This window comes from Ochotona curzoniae, unplaced genomic scaffold (genome assembly GCF_017591425.1).
Source record: "Ochotona curzoniae isolate NIBS_2020 unplaced genomic scaffold, NIBS_Ocur_1.0 scaffold_1037, whole genome shotgun sequence".
Classification (NCBI taxonomy): Eukaryota; Metazoa; Chordata; class Mammalia; order Lagomorpha; family Ochotonidae; genus Ochotona; species Ochotona curzoniae.
In genome coordinates this window covers 6030280-6057078 of record NW_024467083.1, presented here as the reverse complement: position 1 = coordinate 6057078, position 26799 = coordinate 6030280, and the positions used below count along the sequence as shown (strand labels likewise).

Below are 26799 nucleotides of genomic sequence, written 5' to 3'. Positions count from 1 at the left end.
TACAGACTGCGTGAAACGTCAACCAGTTAACACCGTGATAGACAGGCTTGCCGTAGGTCACACCCTTAGGTACTGGGCGTTTGTGGCCACCATGGCACACACAAATCCTATGTATGACATAACCCTGCCTGGCCTTGTACTCCAGCCTGTGTGTCTTGTCGGGCCAGGTGACTGGGTGTCCTGTGCAGTGTGGGGCTGCCAGCCAATGGGAAGGCTAAGGTGATCTTCATACCAACATGAATACATACCACCCGAAATTACAGCGTCATGGGCACCACCCTAGGCGCTTTCTCTGCACTGACTCAGTTCATTCCCCCAAATGATGCACTCTCTTGTATTGTCTTCTTAAAACTTCTCCCATCTAGAAATTGCTTCTTGCTGTTAGTAGCTGAAAAGTGCTGTGGATTTAATGATCCACAGTCAGATGCGGTCTCAGCTACTGCCCCTGTAGACCATTGGGGAAGATCAATGGGAAATAAGCAGTTCTCATGAAGTGTTTTGAAAGGGAGGCAGAAGTGAAGCTTAATTTCCCTTAAACTCAGTCACCACTGCAATTCCCCACTGATTTAGGCTCAGCTAACTTGGAAAAAGACTGGTTGTCATCTGTCGTTATACAGCTAGGCTGAGCCTGCGCCCCCTGTACTGATGCCCTTTCTAAACCTGAATCTTATAAAAGAGCCACTATACTGACAGTCACCTGCTGTGTGGGAGTCATCATGAGCATCCTTGTCTTCATATGAAGCATTTAAAAAATGCACATCAGTGCAATAGACTTGAAGTTGATAGAGAACGTTAAAAAATAAAATAAAAAATCTCCAAGGTGTATCAAGACATCTTAGTTCTGGGTAGGTGTTCCAGAAGATTTCTGACCTGCCTAGATAGCAAGTCTAAGCATTTGTGAACCAGCTCGAATCAGATAGTCTAGTTTATATTCATTAGTATTGGACCCTGGAACAGCTTCTTCATCTCTGATTAAATGAGCAACCTCCTAACCTTTTCCAAGACCGTCATAGGCTTGCCATGGTTAAAGCTGATTCCAACCTGATTGCTCAAGCCAGACTGTGATTATAGGCATGACTCACTGTGTACATTCTTCAGTTTCAGAGGGCAAGTGTTGGCATGCGGACAAGATGAGGCTGACAGGTGAACATCACTTACTGCGGGGTGAGAACTGTTTCCAGTCTCACCTGACAGAATCCTAATGGCTTTCAAAATTCCCAAGTGCCCCCGAGAGTGAGTAATACAATATGTCTGGGGAATAAAAGTGCCGTTGCTTTTGTTTAGTATTTTCCCTTACACAAAGCCAAGCAGCACTATAGAACCAAGATATGCTGACAGCTCTTACAAACTTCCATGGAGCTCTCAGCATTACACAGCTCTCTTCCAAGGACAAGGTCAACAGTGCTACGAGCTCCTGATGTGGAGATGACCACATCTTAGTGGACACAGAATTTGGAAATGGCTTTCCAAGAATGGAGACTGTTGAAAACTTCACACAGAGAGTGAGAGAGAGAACGTACAAGCCACACTTTCAAGGGAAACAGAAGAGTTCACATTTGATAAAGCTAAGCTAAAAACAAGAGATTTTTCCAATTATAAGAAACTAAATTCTGAATGCTCTAGACAAAGGAACTTGCTCTGAGATTGATTTTCTACTCCCCCTCATTTTATGTTCCCAATTTCCCAGCGTTCCATTTGATAACAGAGCCCACCAAGCAGCCCAGGGTCCTCTGCCTTTCCCCAAGACACATTTCCAAGGAATTCCAGGAGACTGGACAAAGAAAGGTGATCAAGAGATGTTCTTGGGGTCACTCACTGATTTTCTCTCTGGCCCATCCTTCCCTCCTGGTCCCTGAGCAGCAGGTAGCAGGTTTGGTCTTTGCTTTCCACAGATGGATGAAGACTTGCTAAGAACATAGATGTTTTCTCTTCCATGTAGAAGTCATAAGTACAGATCTGTGGACGTCTTGATTCTGATGGCCTTAAAATAACTGCAAGCTTTTGCTTTGCCCTAGTTTGTCCATCAGCCGAGCGTGCAAGACTTACTGTGGACAACCAGGCCCCTCATACAACACAACGGGCCCCAGAGCGTCATGCAGCTGATGGCCATCCTGGCCAACCTGCTGTGTGGCTACCCCGAGGGAGGAGGCTCTCGTGTGTTCTCCTTCAACTGGTATGAAGACAACAACTATAAGGCCTTCCTGGGCATTGACTCTGCCAGGAAAGATCCTGTCTACACCTATGACAAAAGAACAAGTAAGTGGCCCAAGTCCTGTGTGCCCATCAGCAGCTAACACTGGCTGTCATGTTCCCAGGTGACACCTGGGTGTGGATTCTCTCTAGGTCTTGCAGAGCGGGTGGGGAAAAACAGAGGTCTCCCGGGAGGCCTATTCTTTGTCTCCTTGCAGACAGGGGAACAGTGCTCATGGGGAATTCCGGATGTAAGCCACAGAAAGAATGGACGCCCCTTTGGAAAGGGAACAGAAGGGATGTTTCCCACTGATGTCATTGATTGAATTGGGGCTAGAGGAAGGGAAGGGGAGAGTGATACATAAGGAGGCAACCCCGAGACACATGCCAGCCTTGGGTCAGAAGGACGGCTGGCAAGTGACCACACGGGGAGCGGGGCTGTGTTTTCACAATGCAGAGCCATGAAGACCTGTGTGTGTTTGTATGGAATGAAATGACATTCCACATAGAAAGGCCCTGGCAAGGAATTTGCCCATTCTTTCATTTCTTTTTTTCCTTTTCTTTTTGTTTTGTTTTGTTTTGGTTCCTGTGGGGTAAAGGAGGATGGGGTGGAAAAGAAAAGCCACTGGGCAGCCTTGTAGTTGACAACGGACAAGAGGCAGCAAGGGACACATCTACCACAATGGGCCCTAGGAGAGCTCCATTTAATAAAGGAATTAAACGGCTCACTGATGGGAAGTGATGAAGGCTGGGCCCGCCATTCCAAGGGGAAGCCGAGCTTCACTTCACAGCCTCTTCACCTGAGAACTGCCATCATCACAGGCAACGTGCTCAGCCCCTAAAGCAGCATAAACCACAGGGCAAGCCCCTTCCTTTGTCCCCCACCCCACCCCCACTGCCCCTAAGAGGTTACTCTCAGAGCTCAGGTGGTATTGTTACTAATGATGAACTCACAACTGCTGAGGAACAGCCTGCTGAATCGGCTGACTTGGGTGATTAGCCGAGCCCTCCAGCCTGGGGCTGGCACGTGAGACATGGGAGTTTGGATATACAGATCACTGTGCATAGTAGCTACCAGCAACTGGACTGACCCACCCGTTTCTACCAAATATATTCCTTCTCTCCCGGCAGCATCCTTTTGCAATGCATTGATCCAGAGCCTGGAGTCAAACCCTTTAACCAAAATAGCCTGGAGGGCAGCAAAGCCTCTGCTGATGGGAAAAATCCTTTTCACTCCTGATTCCCCAGCAGCGCGAAGGATTCTCAAGAATGTAAGGCCCCAGCTGATTTTCTGACTTCCACCTTGGATTCCCCAAGGACAGCGTATGTGTGTGTATGTGTGTGTGTGTGTGTGTGTGCGCGTGTGTGCACCTGACTCAGACTTGATCTTTGCTAAGTGGACTCCTCGCATTCCTCTCCATGCACAGCCATCAGTGGGTGCTTGACTATTCCTGTCCTGGAGCTCTCTCCTTTCTGCTGCAGCCTATAGGGAGGGTTCTTTGCCTCCGCTCGAGTTCCACCCCGTGCTGGAAGAGCAAGCAGTATTTCTCCAAAATCTAGCTTTTAATGAGGGCTTGGGGACAATGACATCATCAACATGACAAGGATCTCTGATATATTGACAAATTTGTCGGTCTAGGAGTCTGGGTGTGGTAGGCTGGTCTGGGAAGTATCAATCAATTGGAAAACTAAAAGCATCTCCTTGGCAAGTCTTCCCAGATGCTGGTTATGTTTGGGAAGGGTGGGATGGGCAGGAAAGACACAACCAAGGATTCTCCCTCACCTTGTTCTGTTTCTTTCGGGGCCTCTGCCACTCTCTCTTTCCTTTAGGCCAACTCAACCTTCGAAGAACTGGAGCGCCTTAGGAAGCTGGTCAAAGCCTGGGAAGAAGTAGGGCCCCAGATCTGGTACTTCTTTGACAAGAGCCCACAGATGAACATGATCCGAGTATGGAGGGCTCTAGAGGTGGGGGTGGGGGGCCTGTGCAGGGAGAGGAGAGAGACCTGGGAGGTCCCATTCATTTCCCTTGAAAAGATTAATCATCACTATAAGTAGATCCAAATGGAATTAGCAGGGCCTAAAAGCACCAATTCTGGGGGGCGTGGTTACCAAGTGGAGTCCTTGACTTTGGGAAGTATGTTGAGTGATGGAGGAAGGCTAAAAGCATACACAAGTCCAGAAGCTTTCTGGGGCTTCCTGGCTTTAACAAATCACCTAAGGGCTCAGAGTCTCAGGAGAATCTGCTCTCCACAAGGGCTGGTTCCATAAGTTCTAAGACAGCTGAGTGTACCTCTTTGTTCTCGTGGGCAGCTTTGAAAACCACAGCCTCAAAGAACAGGGAGAGTGACAAGAGAACAAAATCAATTCCCTGAGGAAAAGAAAGTCTCCTATATACCATGTTAGTTGCCCCACATCCTTTCCTGCCCCCACCTTGAGCATTCACCTTCCTCTGTTATAGTCATCACCTGTGTGCTGGGGGAATAGGATGGAAGGCTGCATGCTGCTAACAGAAGAAAAGCCACCAGCTTCCTAGGGATATTCAGAGTCTCTACCTCTAGACACTAAAGATCAGAAATGGCCTAAGAAGGAGACCACGGATGGTGTGGGGTGTCTAAACTGGAGCTGTTTTCCTTCTCCCCAAGGACACGTTGCGGAACCCAGCAGTGAGAGACTTCCTGGCTAGGCAGCTTGGCGAAGAAAGCATTGCTGCCGAAGCCCTGCTTAATTTCCTCCACGAAGGGCCTCGAGAGAGCTGGGCTGATGACACGGGCAGCTTGCACTGGATGGATCTCTTCAACATCACTGACCACACACTACGCCTAGTGCACCGATACCTGGAGGTAAGGGACTGCCTGCTCCCCAGGAGTCCACACTGGGCCCCGTGGATGCATCCAGATCCCTAGGCAAGTCAAGTGGTGTCAGGTGAAAGCTTCCAGTCTCCCACAGAAGTCCCCAAGGCCCCAGCAAGACCCCTGCTCCAACAGTTCCTCCTGCCTGTCAACTACCCTTGACTCTTCCTCATCTCCCTCTTCACTTGTATCCCCAAAGCATCATGACTTCCCCCAAACCCCTTCTGTCTGCTACCGCATCTGTGGCCAGCTATTGGCCAGGGCCCACCAAACTCAAGAGTTGCTGGAGGCTCTTACACATGAATTCTTCAGGAATTTCAGAGTCAACACATTCAAACACCAAACTTTTCTCCCACCCTGTAAAATCCATCTCTATTCATTTCTTGTCCTCATCAACATTTGTTTGAATTCTCAAATCTCAGAACTTCAAAAGAAATATTTTTGTTGTTTGAAAGACATAGAGCAAGATATCCTATTTACTAGGTCACTTTCCTTCGTTTTGTTTATTTTTTTCTTTTTTAAGATCTATTTATTTTTATTGGAAAGGCAGATATACAGAGATAAGGAGAGAAAGATCTTCTGTCTGCAGGTTCACTCCCCAAGTGGCCACAATGGCTAGAGCTGAGCATGTGAAGCCAGGAGCCAGGAGCATCTTCCAGGTCTCCCACACAGGTGTAGGTTCCTAAGGTTTGGGGTTGCCCTCCACTACTTTCCCAAGCCATAAGCAGTGAGCTGGTTAGGAAGCGGGGTGGCTGGGACACGAATTAGCACCCAAATGGGAATTATGCAAGGCGAGACTTTAGTCATGAGGCTACTGCATGGGGCCCTACTGGGTCACTTTCTAAATGCCTGCAATAGTCAGGACTGGGCCAGGCCAAAGACCAAAATCAGGATCTCAGTCTTGGTCTCCCTTCAGGGTGGAAGGGATTCAAGGAGTTGACCATCACCTGCTGCCTCTCCAGGTGTGTATTAGCAGGATGCTGGAATCAGGAACAGGTCAGGGCTGGAACCAAGGAGCCCTGGGAACTACAGCATTAGAAGTGGTAGCTTAGGTATATCCCCAAGCTAGGAAATTTAATGTCATCCTTGGTTTTCTTCCTTCACCTTTTTCATAGCAGCTATTGTTTATTTATTTTTTAAATACAGAGAAGTGTTTATTTATTCTTTATTTTTTTAAAGATTTATTTTTATTACAAAGTCAGATATACAGAGAGGAGGAGAGACAGAGAGAAAGATCTTCCGTCCAATGATTCACTCCCCAAGTGAGCGCAACAGCTGGTGCTATGCGAATCCGAAGCCGGGAACCAGGAACCTCTTCCGGGTCTCCAACACGGGTGCAGGGTCCCAAAGCTTTGGGCCATCCTCAACTACTTTCCCAGGCCACAAGCAGGGAGCTGGATGGGAAGCAGGGCCACTGGGATTAGAACTGGGGCCCATATGGTATCCCAGCGCGTTCAAGGTGAGGACTTTGGCCGTTAGGCCACGCCGCCGGGCCCGCAGCTATTGTTTATTGAGTGCTACTTGACACCAAACACTGTGTTAAGTACTTTTAGATACATTAATTTCCTTTATTTCATTTATTGTTGTTTTAACTGACTTATAGTAATAAAGCATATTCTTGGGTTGCTGTGTGCTTTAATATATGTATTGATGACATCAGGGTAATTGACATATCTATCATTTCAGATATTTATTGTTTCTTTTTGTTGAGAATACTCAAAACCTTTGTACTATTTTGACATTGTCAGCCTTAGCCATCCTATGGTGCCAGGGAGCATTAGAAGTTATTCCTACTATCAGACTTGACCCTTCAACCAACCTCTTTCCATCCCTCTCTGTCCTGTGCCCTCTCCAGGCTGTGAGAGTCACACTTCTATTTTCCTCTTGATGGAGATCAACTTTTAAATTTTCACATGTAAAAGAGAATACAAAATGTATGACTTCCTGTGCCTGACTTACTTTCCTTAGCACAATGTCCACCATCCATGTTGCTACAAATGGCAGAATTGCATTCTTTTATGGCTGCAAAATAGTTCGTGTCCTATATCTATATCACAGTTAATTTCTCCACTCATTCATCAACAGATGCACACCTAAACTGATTCCATACTTTAGTTATGGTTAATAAGCACGTGAGTGCAAGTGTCTCTTGGGACTCTTGGTTTCAGGTGCTTTGGAGGTATACTCAGTAGTGGGCTTGCTGGCTCCTATGATAGTCCCAGTTTCTGAGGAAACTTCACGCTGCTTTCCACAGTAGCTGTGATAATTGCTATGCCCCCATCAGCGCCATAGACTTCACCTTTCTCCACAGCCTCACCAACACCTGTTCTTTTTGTCTTTTTGAGGCTAACTTCTCTAACTGGAGTGAGATGATATCTCACGTGGTTTTGATTTGCATTTCCTGATGAGCTTCAATCAGTTCTCACAGCTCCACAAAGCAGACAGGAAAATGGCCAAAGCTGAGATGGACAGAGGTTGAAGAAATCTGCTGCAGATGTTGGGAGAGGCAGGCAGGCTCTGGATCTGGTCAGGCTTGAATTTCGGGCGACCTTCCTGATCTCTCTACTGCCCCCGCCGTGTCCCAACCTGGGCTCCTCCAGCTCCTCTGTCTCTGGCTTCTCAGGCTTCTCTGGCAGTCCGAGGACTAGAGGCCTTGGCATTGCTGCACCAGCCTGCTCTAGATGCGTCCTCCATGGATCTCAGGGCTCACTCTTTGTTGGCGCAGGCAGGTATTTGCTCACACTGATACTAGAGTTACATTCCAAATATACATCTGCTTGCATCACTCCACATTCAGAATAATGACTCAACCCTCAAAGAATACAAACCCCTTCCAAACCCTCGCACCCACCCTCCCAGCACTGCCCACTCTCTCGCCTTCAGCCCTGGTCTTTCACACCCTCGGGCTCTCCCATGAGCTCCTATGATGTCACCCTTGGCAGTGCTGATTTCTCTGCTCATTTTTTGTAGCTCTTGTGGTCATAAACCTTTTTATTGAAGTTTTTAAATTCAATAAATGCAGGGGAACCCAGGAGTTGATCTCCCTTCATGACACTCCTGATCCCTCCATCTCACCTTTCTTTAAAAGGAAAAAAAAGTTATTGGAAAAGCAAATCTACAGAAAGAGAGAGAGAGAGAAAGGAGATCTTTCTGCCGCTTTACTGCCCACATGGCTGCAGTGGCTGGAGCTGAGCTGATCCAAAGCCAGGCTCCAGGAGCTTCCTCTGGGTCTCCCATGCAGCTACAGTGTGCCAAGGCTCTGAGCCATCTTCCGCTGCTTTCCCAGGCCATAAGCAGGGAGCTGAATGGGAAGTGGAGCAGCTGGCTGGGACACTAACCGGCGCCCATATGGGACGCTATTGTTTGGAGGTAGAGGAATATCCAATTGAGCCATTGCACTGGCCCCTCCATCTCGTCTTTCCACTTGCCCCTGCTCAACTCTATTCTGGATACAGCTCCTTGATCCTCCTGCCACCAACAGCTCCACAGAATGAGGGTGTGGTTTTCCCATTCAGGGAGTGCCCTTACTGGCCATGTTCCCAACTCCTGAAGATCTCAGGGGGCTGCTTAATCTGGCTGAGTCATGGGGAGGGGGGGATTTTAAAAGGTTCACAGAAAATGGAAAGAAGAAATAACTTCATTTTGTTGCCAAAAATGGTTTTGCAATCCACCCATCATTTACTCATCACACAGATTTTCATGAACTTTTGAAGGCCCCCTTACCTACACACTGTGGGGAGGGTTAGTGTGAGCAGGGTTGCTATGAGGTAGCAGAGGGTGTTTCCCAGAGAGAAGGGCATGCACGGTAGTAAAACTCACATCCACCAAAGCCTGAAATACCTTTTCCTTTCCCTATTTTAAACTCATTCTTTCTTGGCACCTCAGCTCTTGAAGGTTGCCTCCAGCTTGACACAGGTTTAGTCATCCTTCTCTGCTTCCTGGCCCTCTCTTCATGTCTCTCCAAGTTCAATGTTAATTATCAAGGTGTCCTGCTCTGATAGAACAGCCACACTAAGGTTATTCAGCATCAAGGGAGTCAGTCAGCCATTTCCAAATTCTCAACTCATTATACCTGGGTAATGTCCTGGTCAGGGCTGCCCACACCTGCCTGGGCCTCCTCCTGTCATCTAGAACCATTAGAAGATGCTCTGAGCAACTGGGAGGAGGGATTTAGATGTAATCCCCTGGGGTGATCCCTCTCTAGCCCAGGCTAATCATGGAGCAGAAGCTTGGCTCACTTTGTCACCAGGTGCTCCTAAGAGCCATTTGTTGCCTTCTTGCCACCAGAATAATTCCAGAGCTTGTGCCCTGGGTTCTCTGGAACTCTGAAAGTAAAGGCACCAACCTCTGAGGCAGCTGCCACACCAATGCTCAGAGAACAATGAAGTGATGCCCAACCTGTCTAAATCAAGATGGATATCTTCCTAGGCATCAACCCAGGCTAAAAAGAGACCTGGAAATCTCTAAATCCGTGTAACTCAGATTTGCAGGCCTTTGAAATTCTTTTGTACAACAACTCAGTCAGCATCACCCTACCATCACAGTCCTTCCACCTGCCAAGGCCACATCCCCAGCCACACCCACCCAAGCAAACAACAAGGAGGGCAGAGGGAGAGGCACCCTTCCTGCTCTTACACAATGGGCTGGAGTGCTTCTCACCACAGTTGTGTGAAACAGTGCAAGAATGCTTCCTGCTTGAAGTTTTATCATTTCCATGTAGTATGTGGTTAGTGCAGCTCCAAGTATCTGACGTATTGAATATGTATTAGTTGCTTAAATGGTGAAGAACTTAGTCTCATAAGTGAGATTTTGCAGGCTCACAGCCCTATCTGTTGTGGCAACAGTTTCAACATCCATGAAATTGGGAACAATGATAATACTTACCTAATAGGCCTGTTAGGAAAACCAAATGAGCTTATTCATGCAAATCATAGGTCTATTGTAAATATTTGACAAATATCAACTCTTAAGTGAAGTACAAATCAAGTTATTGCCAAGGTGGAGAGGTGGCTTAATGTCTTTCTGCCCACCCAGTTGGTGAGCCTGCTTGGGATCAGGTTGCCAATCACACCCCACCAAGGCCATCAGGACCTCTCCAGGGCCATAGGCCAGGACCCACCCCTAAGGGCAGGGATGGGGAGAATGGGATGGTGGCAGTCCAGCAGGTGCCATCTTCCTGCCCTGAGGGGTAGGGGAGGAGGAGATAGTGAGGGTGCAAAGCTGAAAGAAAAGGAGAGTCGGGCAGGTACACAGCAAGAAAAAGTAAACCGCTGCCATTTTGTCTTGGAGATTTCTGCTTTTGTCCTTGTGTTTGGGAAAGTCTGCAGGAATATTTGAAATCCTCGTGTCCCTCCCTGAGTGCCACGGAGGAGCACCAGGGCCAGGGAAGCCCTTCTTTGTGCTCCAGGGCTCAGAGCTAGCCCAGGGTGCTTTTCCAACAGAAGGACATGCTCTAAAGATGTTTAGGAACCCTCTTTTGATCCACCTCTCTACCTAAAAAAAAAAAAAATCACATAAAGGAAATTCAACTACATTTGCTTTAAAATGGAAAGTATATCTACCAATGTCAATGTGACATTTAATTGTGATACTGCAAGGTAATAGTAGCTCTGAGAGCAAGCCTTTATGTTTTTTGTCCCTGTAGGAGATGGAAGGGGATTCAGCGTGTTGCACTTCAGTTAGTGGTGCTGTGGGGATGTGTTTCCCAGCTGTTTTATTCCAGTCCCCTGCCATGATGTGAGATGAATACTCAAAGCAGAGACCTGAAGGGCAGGAATGGGAGCTGGATCTATTTAAAGGGGCAGTGAGTATATGTCCTGACATGAACGTGGGCAGGTCCATGAGGAGTGGAACCCTCCCCCCACCCCCACCAGTTCACAGCCTGCTCTATTGGCAGAGGGGGTGGAGCCCTGACTGAATATACAAATAGGGTGGAGTTTGAGCAGGGGTCAGTACACATGGTGACCTCTGGGAAGGTTTTTTGTTTTTTAATATTTATTTTACTTGAAACAGATAGAGCAAGAGAGAGGAAGAGGGAAGATACAGATCTATTCACTGGTTCACTCTCCAGTTGGCAGTAACATTCAATACTGGGTCAGTCCAAAGCCAGGAACCTGGAGCCATGAGCTTCGTTTGGGTCTCCCACACAGATTCAGGGCCCCAAGGAGTTGGGCCATCTTTCTCTGCTTTCTCAGGCCATAAGCAGGGAATTGAGTTGGAAGTGGAACAGCCGAGACTCAAACTGGTGACCATATGGGATGCCAGTGCCACAGGTGGAGGATTAATCAACTACACTACCACCCTGGCTCCTGCGAAGGTTTTTTGGCATCTCTACGAGGAGCTCAACATACACATGCTCCACATGTCTTCATGATGCATTGTGGGAAAGTGAGTATGATTAATTGGGATGGAAGGGAGTGAAGTAGGAGTGTGGGAGTGTTGATACAGATGCTGCTAGGAACCCCTCAGTTCCTTTGTTCCTAACCAGCTCGCTGCCAAGCCTGCGTCAGTGACGGGCCAACACTCCCTCCTTCCTGTTAAGGGTCATGGCCTAGTCCCAGAACATTCCATGGAGGGAAATATGGTTGTCCCCCTTCCCCTAAACCTGCTTTGTGGCTTCACTGTGAATTGTGGCACCATGTCACCTGTCCTGTGATGACACATGGGCCAGGAGTTCTGTTCCTTGCAAGCCCTGAGTCACTCTCAGAAAGTCATTATCTCTCCCTGCAAGAATCCAGCTAATAGTGCAGGCACAATGGCTCAATTAGCTAATCCTCCTCTTTCAAATACTAGGCTCCCAGTTCATGTCCTGGCTGTTCCACTTTCCATTCAGCTCCCTTATTGTGGCCTGGGAAAGCAGCAGAAAATGGCCAATAAGCTGTGGGATTCTGCACCTGCATGGGATACCTGGAAGAAGCTGTTGGCTCCTAACTTCAGATGGGCTCAGCTCCAGCCATTGTGGCCATTTGGGGAGTGAACCAGCAGATGGAAGGTGTTCTCTCTGTCTCTCCTTCTCTTTATAGGACTGCCTTTCCAAGAAAAATTAATAAATCTTTTTAAAAAAAAAATGAGTCCAGCTAATGGAACCAGGGTTGTTGTGGGCAGAGTGAGAAGTGTGCAGAGCACTGGCCTCATACTAGTGAGGCACGGAGGGAATCACTGCCCTGGCCTCCCATCCAGAAGCAGGCTGGAGGATGCAATGTGCTAGGGGACTCAACGGGCTGGAGGATGCAGTGGGCTAGCACTGGTCCATGTCCAGCCCAGATCCAGAACATGTGAGGACTGTGCAGTTTTCACATACTCCAAGCCTCAGTTGGCATTAGCCAGGGACATTGGCATTAGCCCCTGGATCATCTTTGAGTCAGGACCATGACATGCCCTTCCTGAAGGCCCAGTGGGTTAGCTCGAATCCCACCTGGACATCCAGGGGTAATGACTCATTGCCTTTTGGATCTCAGACCACCTCCTCGCCAAAGGGCTTCCATGACCTCATTGGTCCCACAGCCAAACCCTGTCTTCCCTCTGATCCCCTACCCATTGTTGGGAATGGATGGGGGGAATCAGGCAGCCCAGTGAGATGGTGGGCAATAGCCAGGGGAGATGTTGGCATTGGAAGCCTCCTGACTCCTGCAGGTAGAGAGGGTATTGCCCCAGGCTCCTATCAGCCCCTTTCCCAACTTTGAAGGCATGAAGGGCAAATGAGTCCTCCTGGGCCAGCACTCATCCAGAAGCACGTGGAAAACTGGGATTTAAAGGCAAATTGTTTTGATGCAGAATGAAATCACGGCCTTACCTTCACATGGTTCACATGGCCTAGTCATGGACTACTCCCAGCACATTCCATGGAGGATCTTTACACAGTTCACAGGCATATGCAATATACAAAAGCATGCAGCGATTGCAAGCTTTTTTTTCTTTTTTTGCACCAAAGTCAACTTCTAATTCCATTTTCTCTGTGCTTTTGGAAGCATCCTCAGAGATGAACCTACTAAGCTGGACAGCCTCTCTCACACACATTACTTCTGGAGAAAAGCACAATGAGTTAAGAAATTCTTCCTCTGTGACCCTCGCCTGAGAACAAACACACACACTCTCTCTCTTTGATTTCTTTGTTTAGCAACAGCTTAGGCCTGGCACCGCTGCACCACGGCCAAGAGTTCACAGAGTATTTTAGTTTCACAATCTGTGTACCGTCCAGGTCTTGAATTTCCCATCAGGAAACTTCAATCAAGCAAATTTTAATACGAAAATATTCTAGATCAAGACTCAGGACATGTGGTTGCACTTTAACCTTGCAACCACCTTTCTGGAAGTTTTAGAAAGCATCACACCTCCATTCCCTGCTTGCCTGTCAGCCACACAGCAGTGTATGCTTGCACTCATTCTCAGTGCAGTGACTGTCTTGCTGCTGCTGATCAGGAGTTGGAGTTGGGGACTTCCTTTCGTCTATACCTTGCATGCTCCTAGCTATAAGCCACCACCCTTCAACTGGAAGGTATTTGAGCAGCGTTTTTTTCAGGCTGGCCTAAGGGGGGAAAAATAGGATTAGGATAAAAAGGCAAAGCTGCCGGTCATGGGAGGCACTTCAGGGACAGAGCGGATTATCTATCCCGTTGCTTGCCTCTGGTAATTAGCTGTCTCTAAGTAAGCATCGGGAAGCTGGGGAGAAATCAGGGGAGTGTTTGGGGAAGCATTGAAGTCTGTACCCCGAGAGCAAGGATCCAAACTGACGGGCCTTACTTCCTGCCCCGCTCTGTGTCACAGACACAAAACTGGGCTGAAGAAGCAGAAGGCAGGCAGGGGAGTGCTGGAGTCGTGGGTGCAGATTAGAGGGACTGAGGGTGAAGGTGCCAGGAGTCAGACACTGTGTTGGGCATATTTGCAGACCAACTCATGCAGCCCTCTTAGCTGTCTGTTGTCATTGTAGAGAATTAAACACACAGCCTCAAAGGGACCGACTGCCTAATGTACCCCAGCAGGTGGGTGGGGGGTCTGGAGCACTAAAGCGAGTCTGTCTGGCTCTGACAAGGGAGCTTGGGTCAGAGGAGGGCCCATTAACAGGGGGCTCCACAAGTATTGTTCGGATAAATTACATAATGAGGTCAGCGGAGGCAGCAATTGTTTTGTAATCTTCAGGATAATAGGCTCTATTAGGATTGGGTCTTGTCTGCTTGAAAGGAGCTAGAGGAGAGGAGGAAATCAAGAGCTCATCCTGTGACTCATGCACTTGGCATGGATTGAACTCACATCCCAACAAGTGGTCTTCAGTCCGACCCCCTTAAGCTCACATTCCATACGGAGATTGGCAGGTTGTCCTTACTCAAGGCTGTAGTTGCTGTCATCTCACAGGACAGGGTGGCCAGTAAGGCACAATCATTCCATCTGATGGAGCAGAATCAGTGACACACATCCTAATTCAAAACATCATCTGTCTCCTGAGCACTGTTGGAGAGGCTCTGAGCTTTCCCTGCATCACCTTCCACCCAAGCCTCTCGTCTCAGCCTCGGAGCTATCTCTCCCAGCCCTGCCTGGTGGCCTTGGTTCTCTCCTGCTTCTGTCCAGCTCCTGTGTTGTCTCCCTAGAGAACCTTCTGAAACCCTAGCTCCCACATAGCTGTGAGGATCAGGTGCCTGCCAGCTGTGCCCCTTCACCCTTTCCGCACTCTCTGTGTGTCTGTCTCAGGCCTCCTACCTCCATGAGGCTGATCCTTTGCCTCCCCAACCCTTAGGTGCCTGACCAACACCCACATCCACACATCAGGGCTCTGATCCTGTGGTTCCAGCTCACTTTTACGCACCACTTTTCCTTCATAGGATCGTTATTTGCTCACACACTTTCCCATTTCTGTCAACTTGGCCCCCTAACCTTTCCCCTTCCCTCCGCACCAGTCCAAGACTGCCTGAAATTTTGTCTTCTTTATCTGTTTTGAATTTGTGATTAGCCAAGCCATGATGGCACAAAATAGACATTCATCAATGCCAAATTAAGACGGAAGGTAACATTGGTGCTGGGGCTGAAAGGTCAGAGCGGCCATCTAAGCAAGGCAGAACATCAGGCAGAAGGAAGAGCACAGCCAGTTGCAGAGCTACGGACTTGTAGGATAAATTCAAGGGAGGCGGCTGGTCTATGCAGACATATGGCTGTATCACCAGGCAGGCACAGCTTGGGGGCACTCTGTCCTGTAGGCCACAAGAGAGTCTCTCTGGTCCCTTTATGTGGGCTCTGTAGTTGGGGATCACATGCCTATCCTGGAATAGGAGGAGCATACCCCCAAGCTGGCTGAGTCCCCCATGTGGCTGAGCTGGGTGTTCATGAGTAGAATGTTTTGTGATTGTTCAGAACCCAGCTCTGTTGATTTCGGAGTATTTTGAATGTAGGAACATCCACCTGCTGGAATTGGCAGAATGATTAAGACACTTTGAAAGGGGGCCAGTGTTGTGGCACAGTGAATTAAGCTGCTACCTGCAGTACTGGCAAACCAATGGGTGGCAATTCAAGTCGGTGCTGCTCCACTGCTAATCCAACTTCCCACTATTGCACCTGGAAGAGTAGCAGAGGATAACTCAAGTCTCGGGCCCCTGCAGCTATAGGGGAAACCTAGATGCAGTTTCAGGTTCCTGGCTTCAGTCTGGCCCAGTTCTGGGAGCTGTGGCCATTTAAAGAATGAGAAGTGGATGGGTGAGTGTGTGTGTGTGTGGGGGGGGGGGGTGTTGTGTCTGCAATTCTGCCTTTCAGATAAAGAAAAAAGGAGATCTTTACTTAAGAATAGAAACGTTGAGAGCTGAAATACCTGCCACTTGTCAGCCAGGATGCAACCTGGTGGCTTGCCCTAGTTAGCATCTTTGCACTCCATCTTGACCATTTATTTTGTTTCATTCTTGCCTTTCATTCGTTTATTTTACAAGCAGATTTTTTGGAGCAGCTGTGCATTTCTGGCCACTCTGTTTACCAGCCGTGGTATGCTTTGCTCACTCCTCTGTGGGTAAATACTTCACATGCCTGTTCACTGTGCCCAACGTTCACAATTTACTGCATTGCCCTTGGCCTTTAACTTGCCATCCCAACCAACCCAAACAGCCCAAAGCTCTTTCATCCAGTGGCATTTTCCATGTAGCAGGAAATAAATCTTGACCATTATGGTTTCCATCTGCCAGGAAATTCATTCTGGGATGAGCGCCCACATTCATCGGCCCATTTCAGAACCAGTCCTGTGTCTATGTCCGTCATGGGGAGGACCTCCTGAAGCCTCCACTGGCCTCCCTCAGCCTCTCTTCTCTCAGCTCCAGCTTGGGAGCTAAGACGTCAGGAGAGAGGCAAGATTATAGAGCCAATGGCTCTGAAAGCGAGGGTTTGTCCTGCCCCTGAAGACCTCATTCCTTACACATCCAAGTGCATTTGTCAGAACAGGCCACAGCATGGGCACAGGGTGCCCGCCCCTTTGGCTTATCAAGTTCACACCAAAAGCAAAGATTTTCTTTATTGCTCTGCCTCCACTGGTTGCAATTGGAGAAGGAAGCCGGTTGCCACTATAGTGTTTCCTCCCAAGGTTGCATTTGATTTAACTGTGTGTAAACAAATGTCTGCATTTCTCAGGGGGCTTGAACGCTCTTCCACCAGGGTGCAATAGGATTGGTGTGGTCTCCTGACCAAGGTGGAGCTATCACAGGTATAGTGACGGCAACTGGGAAGCCAAGGGGCCTGGAATATCTCTTCTGTTGTTTAATGGCTAATGCTGCCAGGGAGCCTGGTAATGGTTCTAATTAAAAGTCAATATTTGCCCAGAATCTGCCTCGTGGGCCACAAGATCCTGTCTCTTCATTCATTGAAGGTGTCCTCTGAACTTTTTTCCCAGTAGTGATGTTGGGTTTACGTTGAGCAACATGCACTAGCATGTTCCTGTCTATCTACATTCTTCCATAACATCCAGGATTGCAGTTTCATTCTGTGTAACAGCACGTGGCTTTCTATAGCTAGGCTCCAAGTCTTCGAGTTCATCATCAGAACCTGTGAGTCCTAGCTGACAAGCCAATCAGACCAGATCCATCATTCATCTCTGCTTGCCAGACACGCCCTCATGTGCGTGCCCATCCACCAAGAGTTTTACTTGGGGATTCAGAACAATCAAGAGGGAATGGGGTCACTCGGCGTGAGGCAGGCAACCTCCCCATGAGGTTGCATGGCTGCGTCATGAGTCATCTCCCAGAGGACAACACGGGTACTGTGACTCACGTCCTAGGCAGCTTCCACACTGCTGTACAGGAAGCGCTGGTGGGGAAGACACTCCGGATTAGCCTGGCAGCTCCTTCCTCCACCTACTTTCACCTAATGGGCCAAGGAGCACCTCATGTGCTTCAGTGAGTGAGGTCCTGTGGTCACACCCTCATGACTCAGGTGGGACACGGGCTCTGGCTCCCAATTACAGCGTTGTTCTTGCCAGGCAGGGGGGAACCTGTGGATCTGCTCAGGATGGGCTGTGTTTCCAGATCTTTAGTTTGAGTAACTGCCATTCCTCACAAATAGCTGTCACCAATAAAAGTAATGTGGCAGAAGCTTAAGAGTCACTTGATGTTGACTTCCCATGTGTTTTGCAAAGGCAGTGATGAAAAGAAAAAGTATTGAGCGAGTCCGGGAGGAAACCCTGTAGTATAGTGTAGCGGTTCAAAGCACGTAGTCCTCTGCAGACCAAATTTGTCTTCCCTCACTGTGCCTTGTAACTGACAACAGTGATGATCTCGTGTGGCTGTTGTGAGGGTGTAAAAGGTTAGTAGGGACTTTGGCATACACAGTGAGGCTGCCAGCAAGCACCTAGTTTTACAGGGAGGTGCACCCGTTGAGTCCTTCCCACAAGTCGTCTCAGGCGATCCTTAGAAGAATCCTAGGAGCAAGGGCCATCTCAGTGTTTGCAGTTAGGGAAACAGAGGTAGCAAGATACCGGAAGGTACGTGGATCTGCTGGGCTTTTAGATACCCTGCTCTGTGACTTTCCAAGCAGAGAAAAGCAGAACAACTTTGAAAAAGGATCAAATGTTTCAGCATGGAAATGAGCGTTTGAAGTCTTGTTTTCAGTATCAGGGTACCAAGCCGGGGGTGGGGAGGATGCATCAGGAAGCATGACTATGAATCAGCTACCTCACAGAGCAGCCAGGATGGAGCCACGTCATTTACAGGCTCAGCACTGAAAACATCAGCCGTGTATTCCAGTACAGATTCCTCCCGCCCCCCGAGACATGAAAGGGCGTTCAAAGACAAGGAGCTTGTCGCTCTAAAAGTCACATTATTAAAATATGTTTGCTTTCATTCGCTTTTTGTTTTAAGCACTTATCCTCATTAGCATCATAGCAACAAAGTCCCTTTACTCAGCTTTCTTCTGGGTTATCATATGACTTGCACACACAGGACTGTGTTGGAGACAGACAATAGTTAGGCTAAACTTGCAGCATCCGGGACTCCTAATTTAGATCAGTTCAGCTCAGTAAACACTTGCTGAGTTCCTATCACAAGAAAATATTGTTCCAGGGACAGGCTGGATACGGCACTGGATTAAAGCCGTATTTTGAGGGTTCCATAGCCATATAGACAAAGACATTTCAAATGGTTTGTGGGAACTAGGTTTACAAGTTTATATGGATGCAAGAAAGTTTGAAATTCATGTATATGAGGGGAGGGTCTTCAAAAAGTTCATGGACAACGCATATTGTGATACTCCTATGTATAAGTGTGAGGGTTTTTTTTGCACCAAAATAAACTAACTTTTATAAAAAAATTAATACATCTATTTTTATTATGTTTGAAAAGCAGAGAGACAAAGCAACAGAGATATCTGCCCACTAATTCATTCCCCAGAGGACTCAGCAACCAAGGCTGGGCCAGACTAAAGCCAGGAGCCCAGAACTCAGTCAGCATCTCCCGCTGAGCAGCAAGGACCCAAGCACGGTAGCCATTACCTGCTGCCTCCCAGGTGCACATTACCAGGGTGCTGGGCCAAAGCAAAGGAGCCAAGACTCCAATTCAGCACTCCTGTCTGGGATATGGATCCCACATGAGCAGTGACTTAACTGTAGCACCCAAAGATGGCCCTGAAACTTACTTTTTTTCCCCAGAGACTTGCTGAACTACCCTTATATGGTTACAAGCTTACCTTTCCATATCGGACAGGGACAGGGCAATTATAGGGCAGTTTCTGTGGCTGAATAAATTTGCTCTGGATGGTGCCATTCTAGGACCGGAGAATGCTGTGCCCGGCTGTGTGGCTGGCACATGGTTATTGTCAGGGTGATCGCCAAGAGTGGACACAAACAGAGAACCCATGCTAAAGACAGGAGACAGGTTCTGCTTCTGAGCTGTGTGACTATGGGCAAGGCCTTTTGCTCCTCTGGTCCCAGCCTCTTCACCAGTAAGCAGGACGCTAAAGACCGCTCAACCTGTGTGCCCAAGAGCCTGTAATTCTGAGCGAATTGATAGGATGGTCCATGCATGCATCGCAAGATGAACTGCCAAGGAGAGCTTTCACCTTCCCCAAAAATGCTCTCTCATAAACCTGCTTTCAGATCCACTCTAATGGCCACAATTAAAAGCTATAGATGCAGTTGTAAGCTATGTGATAGAACAAGATTACTGTATTACTCATTGTTGTAGACAGATCATCTATATTTCCTTAAAGTGAGTGTAAATGTAGAATTTTTAAATGTCCAAGCAGTTCATTTAGGAACCCTCCCTGTCCAAGCAGCGGACTGGCATCCCCCTGCCCCTGCACCAATGTTAGGAGAAGTATTGGCAAATATTGGAGTTAGGCCCTTGATCTGGGACTGTGGGAAGAAGCATAAAAGATTCTCCATCAAACCAAACCAAACAAGAACCTATTGTCCGAATAATGTATCTTATTTCTTTCCAGAAGAAGGAAACATCTATTGAGAAGTTCTCCAGTCTTTTATCTCATTTAAGTGTTGACCAAGGTTAGGCAGGGCCATGCCTGTTGGTGAGAAAATAGTGGAATAAAGCAAGCTCTCCATTTCCCTTAACCTTGTGACCTGTGACTGCATGCACTGGTAATTCTTGCAGGAATCCCAATTCCACTTCCTACTAGAAGTGGGCCCTATAGATCCTCCCCATCCCACCCCACTGCTTGGCTACAAAGCTGCTGCCTTCCTTCCCTCCCCACTGATAAGATGTGAGGCCTGCAGTAGAGCTAGAGGTGGGGTGGACTTGCTCAGGTGTGCGGTGACCTTGTGGCTCGAATACAACATGCCTGGGTGTCAGGCATCTCCTGACACTGGCGTGTGTGTGCGTGTGTGTGTGTGAGATGCAGCAGTGAGGGGTCTCTGTAAAGGCAACACTTGACCCACCTCTCCTTGGTATAAGGGCACTTTGTTTAGCAATGGGGTCCCCAAGGTCTGGCCCTATTTCTTCTTTCTTCATTTCTCCTGTTGCCAGTTACAGAGTTGCATGAACTAAGGAGTCACGTAGGTCTCCCCAGACTGCTGGGCTTGTAAGGACAGGGTAACAGGGTTGTGAGCAAGTGGCTTCTTCTGTGGCTCCCATACGGCCAGCTCCTCTCCATCCCTCCCACCCCCACCCCAGCCTGCGGTTGGGAAGAGGAAGAGATCTAGGCTCTGGCAGAGCAGGGGATGATTCAGGCCGGTCTCGCCCCCTCCCCCCCAGCAACTTTTCTGAACCCTCTTCAGTACCACCATGCAGTTACCAGGCCCTAGGGTAGAAGTCATTTCTTCCTTAAAGCCTGCACAGCATGTGGATTCCCCCAGGCCTTCTCCACAATCTTACAGAACTGCATTCTAAAAGCCCAAGTTGGTGGTTTGTGCCACTGAATCCCACAGCAGTGCCAAAGGTCCCATCCTCATCATTACCTGTCTACCTGACTCTCCTCTGTGCCTTGCAAGGACCTGGGAGATGACCACAGAATGCTGGTGCCCGGGCCTCTGCCTCTCAAGGTTCTGATGGAATGATGTGGGGTATGAACCCTGTGCACTTGTCTTTTCGAAGTCCAAGGTTCTACGTGGAAGCTACTGCTCCATTTGTGTAGGCCTGGTGCCCCCCCAACATGCTGTACCTGTGCCTGAACCAAACATGCCTCCCCTTCTTCCCCTCAGCTACCCTCTGCTTATCTTCCTGCTACTCAGGAGCCTCTTCCTCCAGGCAGCCCTCCCTGACCCCTCCTGGTAGACTCAGCTATGTCCTTCCTTCCCCTGGGCTGCCGGACTGCAAGAGGCCTGCTTTCTTCTGAATGTGCACCTGCTGCGGTGTGGCTGGCAGTTGCTCCAGCCCTCTCCCTCATGAGGTCTTGAGTTTCTTTCAGGAAAGAGATTTTATCTTTCTTCCTGGTATTCCTGGAGCTGAGCATGCTCTGGCACCTCACAAGCGGTCAGTGAGTATTCAGTGACCAAATGGGCCAAGATGAGGCCCCCAACATGTGGCAGGGGCAGAGCTAAGGCAAAACCCCAATGCAAGCTTTCCCGAATCCACCCAAGTGGAGTAGCCCTCAAATGCAAGTTCAAAGAACTCTCAATTTGGCCTTTTTGCCAGTAATGCTTTCTGCTTTTCCCTGCGGGGGTTTGGAGAATATTTCTTTTATTAGGAAAGTGCTTTCTCTCCTAGAATGAGTTGTCATAAAATGATGGCTGGAAATGCTCTCTCTGAGAAAATCATGCTGGCCTGGCTGTGGTTTGCTTTCTTCCTCCCAGCTTGTCCCTCCACTGGACATCCTGTGGGTTGAACAAGGCCAGGAAAGTTCCACACCAAGAATGTTTCTTTCCTGCTCTCACTCTCTCTTTAAAACTCTTTTATCATCAGGGCTTTCTGATCTTCAAAGTAGCCCTTCTCCAGCATGACCCCACTCCCTCACCTCCCCAACCTGGAGAGTGAGAGCTGTTGAGTATTTTTGTCATTTGGAGGACTTGCATGTTTGGATAGCCTTGGCTGGCTGGGAAGAGAGGTCCCAGTCACTCTGCAGGGATGAGAACAAGTCAGCATTTCTGAGTCCCCGGGCACCCCTGCATCAGCCACATGGAGAAATGAACCCCAGGCTCCAGGGTTAGGCAAACAACGAGTTTAGAGGTCCCTAAGCCTTTGCCTCATCTCCTGGGGGAAGCAGCTGTTTCATGCAGCCCTCTCGGCAACTGGGACCAGCCATCTCCCTCAACCCTTTGTGTTCCTCTGCAGTGTTTGGTCCTGGATAAGTTTGAGAGCTACGATGACGAAATTCAGCTCACCCACCGGGCCCTGTCCCTGCTGGAGGAGAACAGGTTCTGGGCTGGTGTGGTATTCCCAGACATGTATCCCTGGACCAGTTCCCTGCCACCCCACGTCAAGTACAAGATTCGGATGGACATCGATGTGGTGGAGAAGACCAACAAGATCAAAGACAGGTGATATTTCAGGCAGAACTTGCTGGGCTGCTCTCAAGTCAGTTGGAATAGAGTGACTATGGAGATGGAACTCAGCCTACAAATCCACAAGACAAAGTTAAATATTTTGTATGATGATGTAGCAAGCTGGTCCTCCACCTGTGGCACTAGCATCCCATGTGGATACCAGTTCATGTCCTGGCTGCTCCACTTCCAGTCCAGTTCCTTGTTTATGGCTTGAGGAAACAGCAGAGTAAGGCACAAGTCCTTGGATCCCTATAATCATGTGGGAAATCCAGAGAAAGTTCCTGGCTCCTGATTTTGGATTGGCTCAGCTGTGGCCACTGTGGCCATTTAGAGGTTGAATCAGCAGTTGGAAGATTTTCTCTCTGTCTCTTTCCCCTTCACTCTGCAAATCTGCTTTTCAGATAAAAATAATCTTTATTTTAAAAAATTGTTATTGTATAGTTCAAGTGGAGTTCTTGAAAGAAAACCCCTTTTAGAGTTACATGTGCCTAATGTTCATAATTGCTCTAAGTTGTGAACACACTTGCCTGGTCACACATCCATTGTTTCTCCCTCCTATGTCTCTTTCCTAGGTACTGGGATTCTGGGCCCCGAGCTGATCCCGTGGAAGACTTCCGCTACATCTGGGGAGGCTTTGCCTATCTGCAGGACATGGTGGAACAGGGGATCACAAGGAGTCAGGCCCCCGCAGCAGCACCACTTGGCGTTTACCTGCAGCAGATGCCCTACCCCTGCTTCGTGGACGACTCGTGAGTCCTAAGCTGCCTCCCCGCAAGCTGATTCCAGTGCTGAGAGAGGGGGCAGTGCAGCAGGAGTCCTGGAGTCTTCATTGTCTTTGGAGGGAACCCCATTGACCAGGGCCAGACCAGAGACTTGGGAGCTCTGGCTGAAGAACCTGGCTCCTGCTCCTCTGGCAAGGGCCACAGAGACATGGAGGGCAGGGAGAAAGAAAGAAAAGAAAAGGGGTGTTGCAAGTGCCAAGGAGAAAGAAAAGAAAAAGAGTGTTGCAGGTGCCAAGGAGAAGGTGAAGATTAAGGCCAGGGGAGTGAGACTGGGGGAGGGGATGAGGTCTATCTTCATTTCCCACTACATAATACATTTGGTATGTGCAAAGGCTCTGATCAGAGTGTCTGCCCAGCGATTGCCAAATCAGCAACTTTGGACTCTGCATGGCAAGTAGGGCTGGTTCCTGGGAGCCGCGGAGTAATGTGGCTCCTTCCTAATTAACATTCCCATGACGCGTGCTTAATGAAAAGGTAGAGGAATGTGTTGAATGAGCTTGCCCTTCCTCCCCGACCACCCTCATCCCCAGCCGGGGCGTGTGTTGGCCAGTAGCAGGCTAAGCAAGTCGTGTACTGTTTCTGCTGAACATGCATATGAGGGACGGAGAGAAAGCAAGGGCTGGGAGCATTCACCAATTGTGGCAGAGGGTGCTAGAACACTCCCAGGACCTAGCAGAAACCAGTATCAGCCCTAGGAAAATAAACAACCAACCAGAACCATTTACCATCATGTACGTGTGTGTCTGTGGATTTCAGGCAGTTCAGGGGGCTTGGCAGTAGCCCAGCTCCCAGCTGAAAAGTCAAGTGAAACCCAGTTTGGACGCAGGAAAGTCTCCCTCCACACTCCAATTCAGTTGCAGCAGGTAGAAGAGGTTAACAGAACTCTTGTGCAATTAGTGTAGTTTGGGCAACAGGCAGAGCGTGGGGCTTGGAGCCAGTGACCAAAGCTCAGGTCCACTCTTCAGATAAGCGTGGGAGGAGCCCCAGGGAGTCAGAGCAGGTGTGGGGGAAGGAGTGGGAACCTGGATCATTCAATGTGAGAGAGTCCTCTGGTGGCCCTTTTCTGAAGTGCATGTTTTATAAGGGTGTGTGCTCTCTCCCTAGGGCCATCTTGAGTGAAACCCTGCTTCCACTCCTTCCCGCTGGAATTGGACTCTTCCTGTGACTACACCCAACAATTTCCGATAGATAATAACCCCAGGGGATTTACTAACATAGCAGGGAAGAGGAGCAAAGTTCACACCAATGTGATCTCTTTCCTGGCTGTGGTGGCTGTCTCAGCCCACACCACCTGAACCTGGCTGCTGGAGGCAATGGCTGTTGCACCCATTTACTGGTGGGTCAGGTGCCTTCTGAGGGTGCCATGATGCAGATCTTCCATGCCTTTTCCTGCCTACCTAGGATGTGACCTTTCAGGGCAGACAGTACTAGGCAGATTGAATCCCTCTTGGGGAGCCCAGTGATGCAGTCTCCTCCTATCAGGCCCTCTGGTTTGAGCTCTTTATTCTTGGGCATCCTTGTTAGTGCACATATAGGTTTCTATCCTAATCATGTCCCATGTCATCAGGATTACAGTCTGTCCCCATGAGGCCTTACAAGGCAGATCTACAGTGCATGACACAGATGGTATGATTTTATTGAAATGTTTAACTTCATAAAGTATCCATCTAGACCAACCAGAAAGCCTCCTTCTTGTTCTCAAGGAAAAGTAATGCTTCTTAGAAAGATTGCCTGCCACTGAATGTCCTGTGGAGGTTTTTTGTTGTCCTCCTCTGTCTGGGCTTTGTTCTCAGCACCTGTCTTAGACAAACACGCCTGCACTTCCAGCATGTAAAGAGTGCTCTGTGACCCTCCTTTTCTCCCTTTGCTTTAGTTTTATGATCATCCTGAACCGCTGTTTCCCTATCTTCATGGTGCTGGCGTGGATTTTCTCTGTCTCCATGACAGTCAAGGGCATCGTCTTGGAAAAGGAACTGAGATTGAAAGAGACCTTAAAAAACCAGGGTGTCTCCAACGCGGTGATTTGGTGCACGTGGTTCCTGGACAGCTTCTGTATTATGTCAATGAGCATCTTCCTGCTGACACTGTTCATCATGGTAAGCCTGATGGGAGAAAGCCTTGAACATTTCTAGTCATTTTCTCTCTCCTACCTTTCCTCTTGCTCATGAACTTGGTCTGACCACCAAAGAGAACATGACCTACCTCTGGTTTCCCTACCGTCTCTGCCAAGACAAAAGATACTCAGACAGGCAATGTCTCCTCCCAGGAGCCACTAGCATCCTTCCCTCCCCCACTTCCGGACAGTTATTTTTTTCCCCCCAGTTCCATTCCAAGACACTCTGGGGAAGCTGGAGTAAGCAGAGCCCTGCACAGGATGAGTGTGTGTTCAAAGGTGTCATGTCTCCTCAAGCACTCAGCGAGTGTTTTCCTGGGATTACCATTCCAACAACCGGCCAGGGTTGGAATGTGGAGCGCCCTCTGCCGTGGTATTAGGGCAGGAGACCTGAATTAGCTAGTTAATCATCACCATCCTGGTCACACCATACATGGCTCCCCCACAGAACTGCCGCCTTGCAAATCCTCCAGAGCTCTCTGTTCTCGAGGGTGGAATCTGGAATCCTTGCTCAGAGATAAGGAGTTTTTACAGCCGCACGCACAAGGCGTCCACTCATCCTCTGCAAACACACAGCCCTCTTTTGAGTTAGACTTGGAAATAAAACACTATTTCACAACACTCTGCTATCTTACATTTCTAGCTCCTCCTCAGTAAATGATGTTTGTATTTGTTGAATGATAAGGATAAAACATTGGAGTAATTTTGATACCTTCTTGGGTGGAATTTGGTCTAATCTTGAGACTTCTGTCTTTGCAGGCTCCCAATATGATCTCATTAGGCTTATTCTACTTTGCCACCAGCATATTAAGCCCCTTTCTGTATTAAGCAATACATATGATCCCTGCAAACTGAGTGGTCCCCATCTCACACCAGATCACCACTGCTGTCTACCTGATCCAAGAATGTTCTATCATACATCCAGTTAAAGCAACTCTTGGCCCTTTTCTCAGTAGTAAGAAGTCTTGAATCTGAAGGGTTTGTTTGTAGGTGCTGCCCTGTGACCAGTGAGCCGTGGCCACTGCCACACTTGGTCCTGGAACTCTGCCAAAAGCTCAGCTGGAGGTCGTTTGACTCAGACAACCTGGCCTAGATGGCTATGGCTTTGAATTTGCAAAGGGTACTGGCTATGTTAAGATGAGGGGAGAAAGCTGAACCCTCTTGTATTTTCCAGAAGCCCTGTCCAGTTCCTTCCCCCGCCCCTCCCCATCTCTCAGTTTGCCTCTTTCCCCAGGACCAAGATATTTTGTGTCTTCAATGGAAGGTGTCAAAATGCATAAGCGTCTGACTTAGTCTGGCTCTGCCTGACTCATTGCTGCTAAGCGACACTGACATCTGTCTTTCTGAGAATGGGCCATCAGGACTTCAAAGCTTTTAGGACGTGAGGCAAAGAATGCTCACCTAGAGTTTCTTGCATAAAAGGGCTTCTGGTTCTGGGAACCAGGACATTGTTCCAGTGATGACGGAAACAGAGCTTTCCAC

The 26799-nt window shown here is 48.5% G+C and overlaps 1 protein-coding gene across 1 annotated transcript in view; it reads left to right on the top strand.

Moving 5' to 3' along the window:
• ABCA4 (ATP binding cassette subfamily A member 4) overlaps window positions 1-26799 on the top strand; it is a 119896-nt gene that overhangs the window by 36172 nt on the left and 56925 nt on the right. The window contains exons 8-14 of the mRNA XM_040999012.1: window positions 2016-2256; window positions 3322-3461; window positions 4021-4137; window positions 4833-5030; window positions 22211-22416; window positions 22995-23171; window positions 25078-25300. Coding sequence (XP_040854946.1) covers window positions 2016-2256; window positions 3322-3461; window positions 4021-4137; window positions 4833-5030; window positions 22211-22416; window positions 22995-23171; window positions 25078-25300 — 1302 coding nt within the window. The remainder of the gene's footprint in view (window positions 1-2015; window positions 2257-3321; window positions 3462-4020; window positions 4138-4832; window positions 5031-22210; window positions 22417-22994; window positions 23172-25077; window positions 25301-26799) is intronic.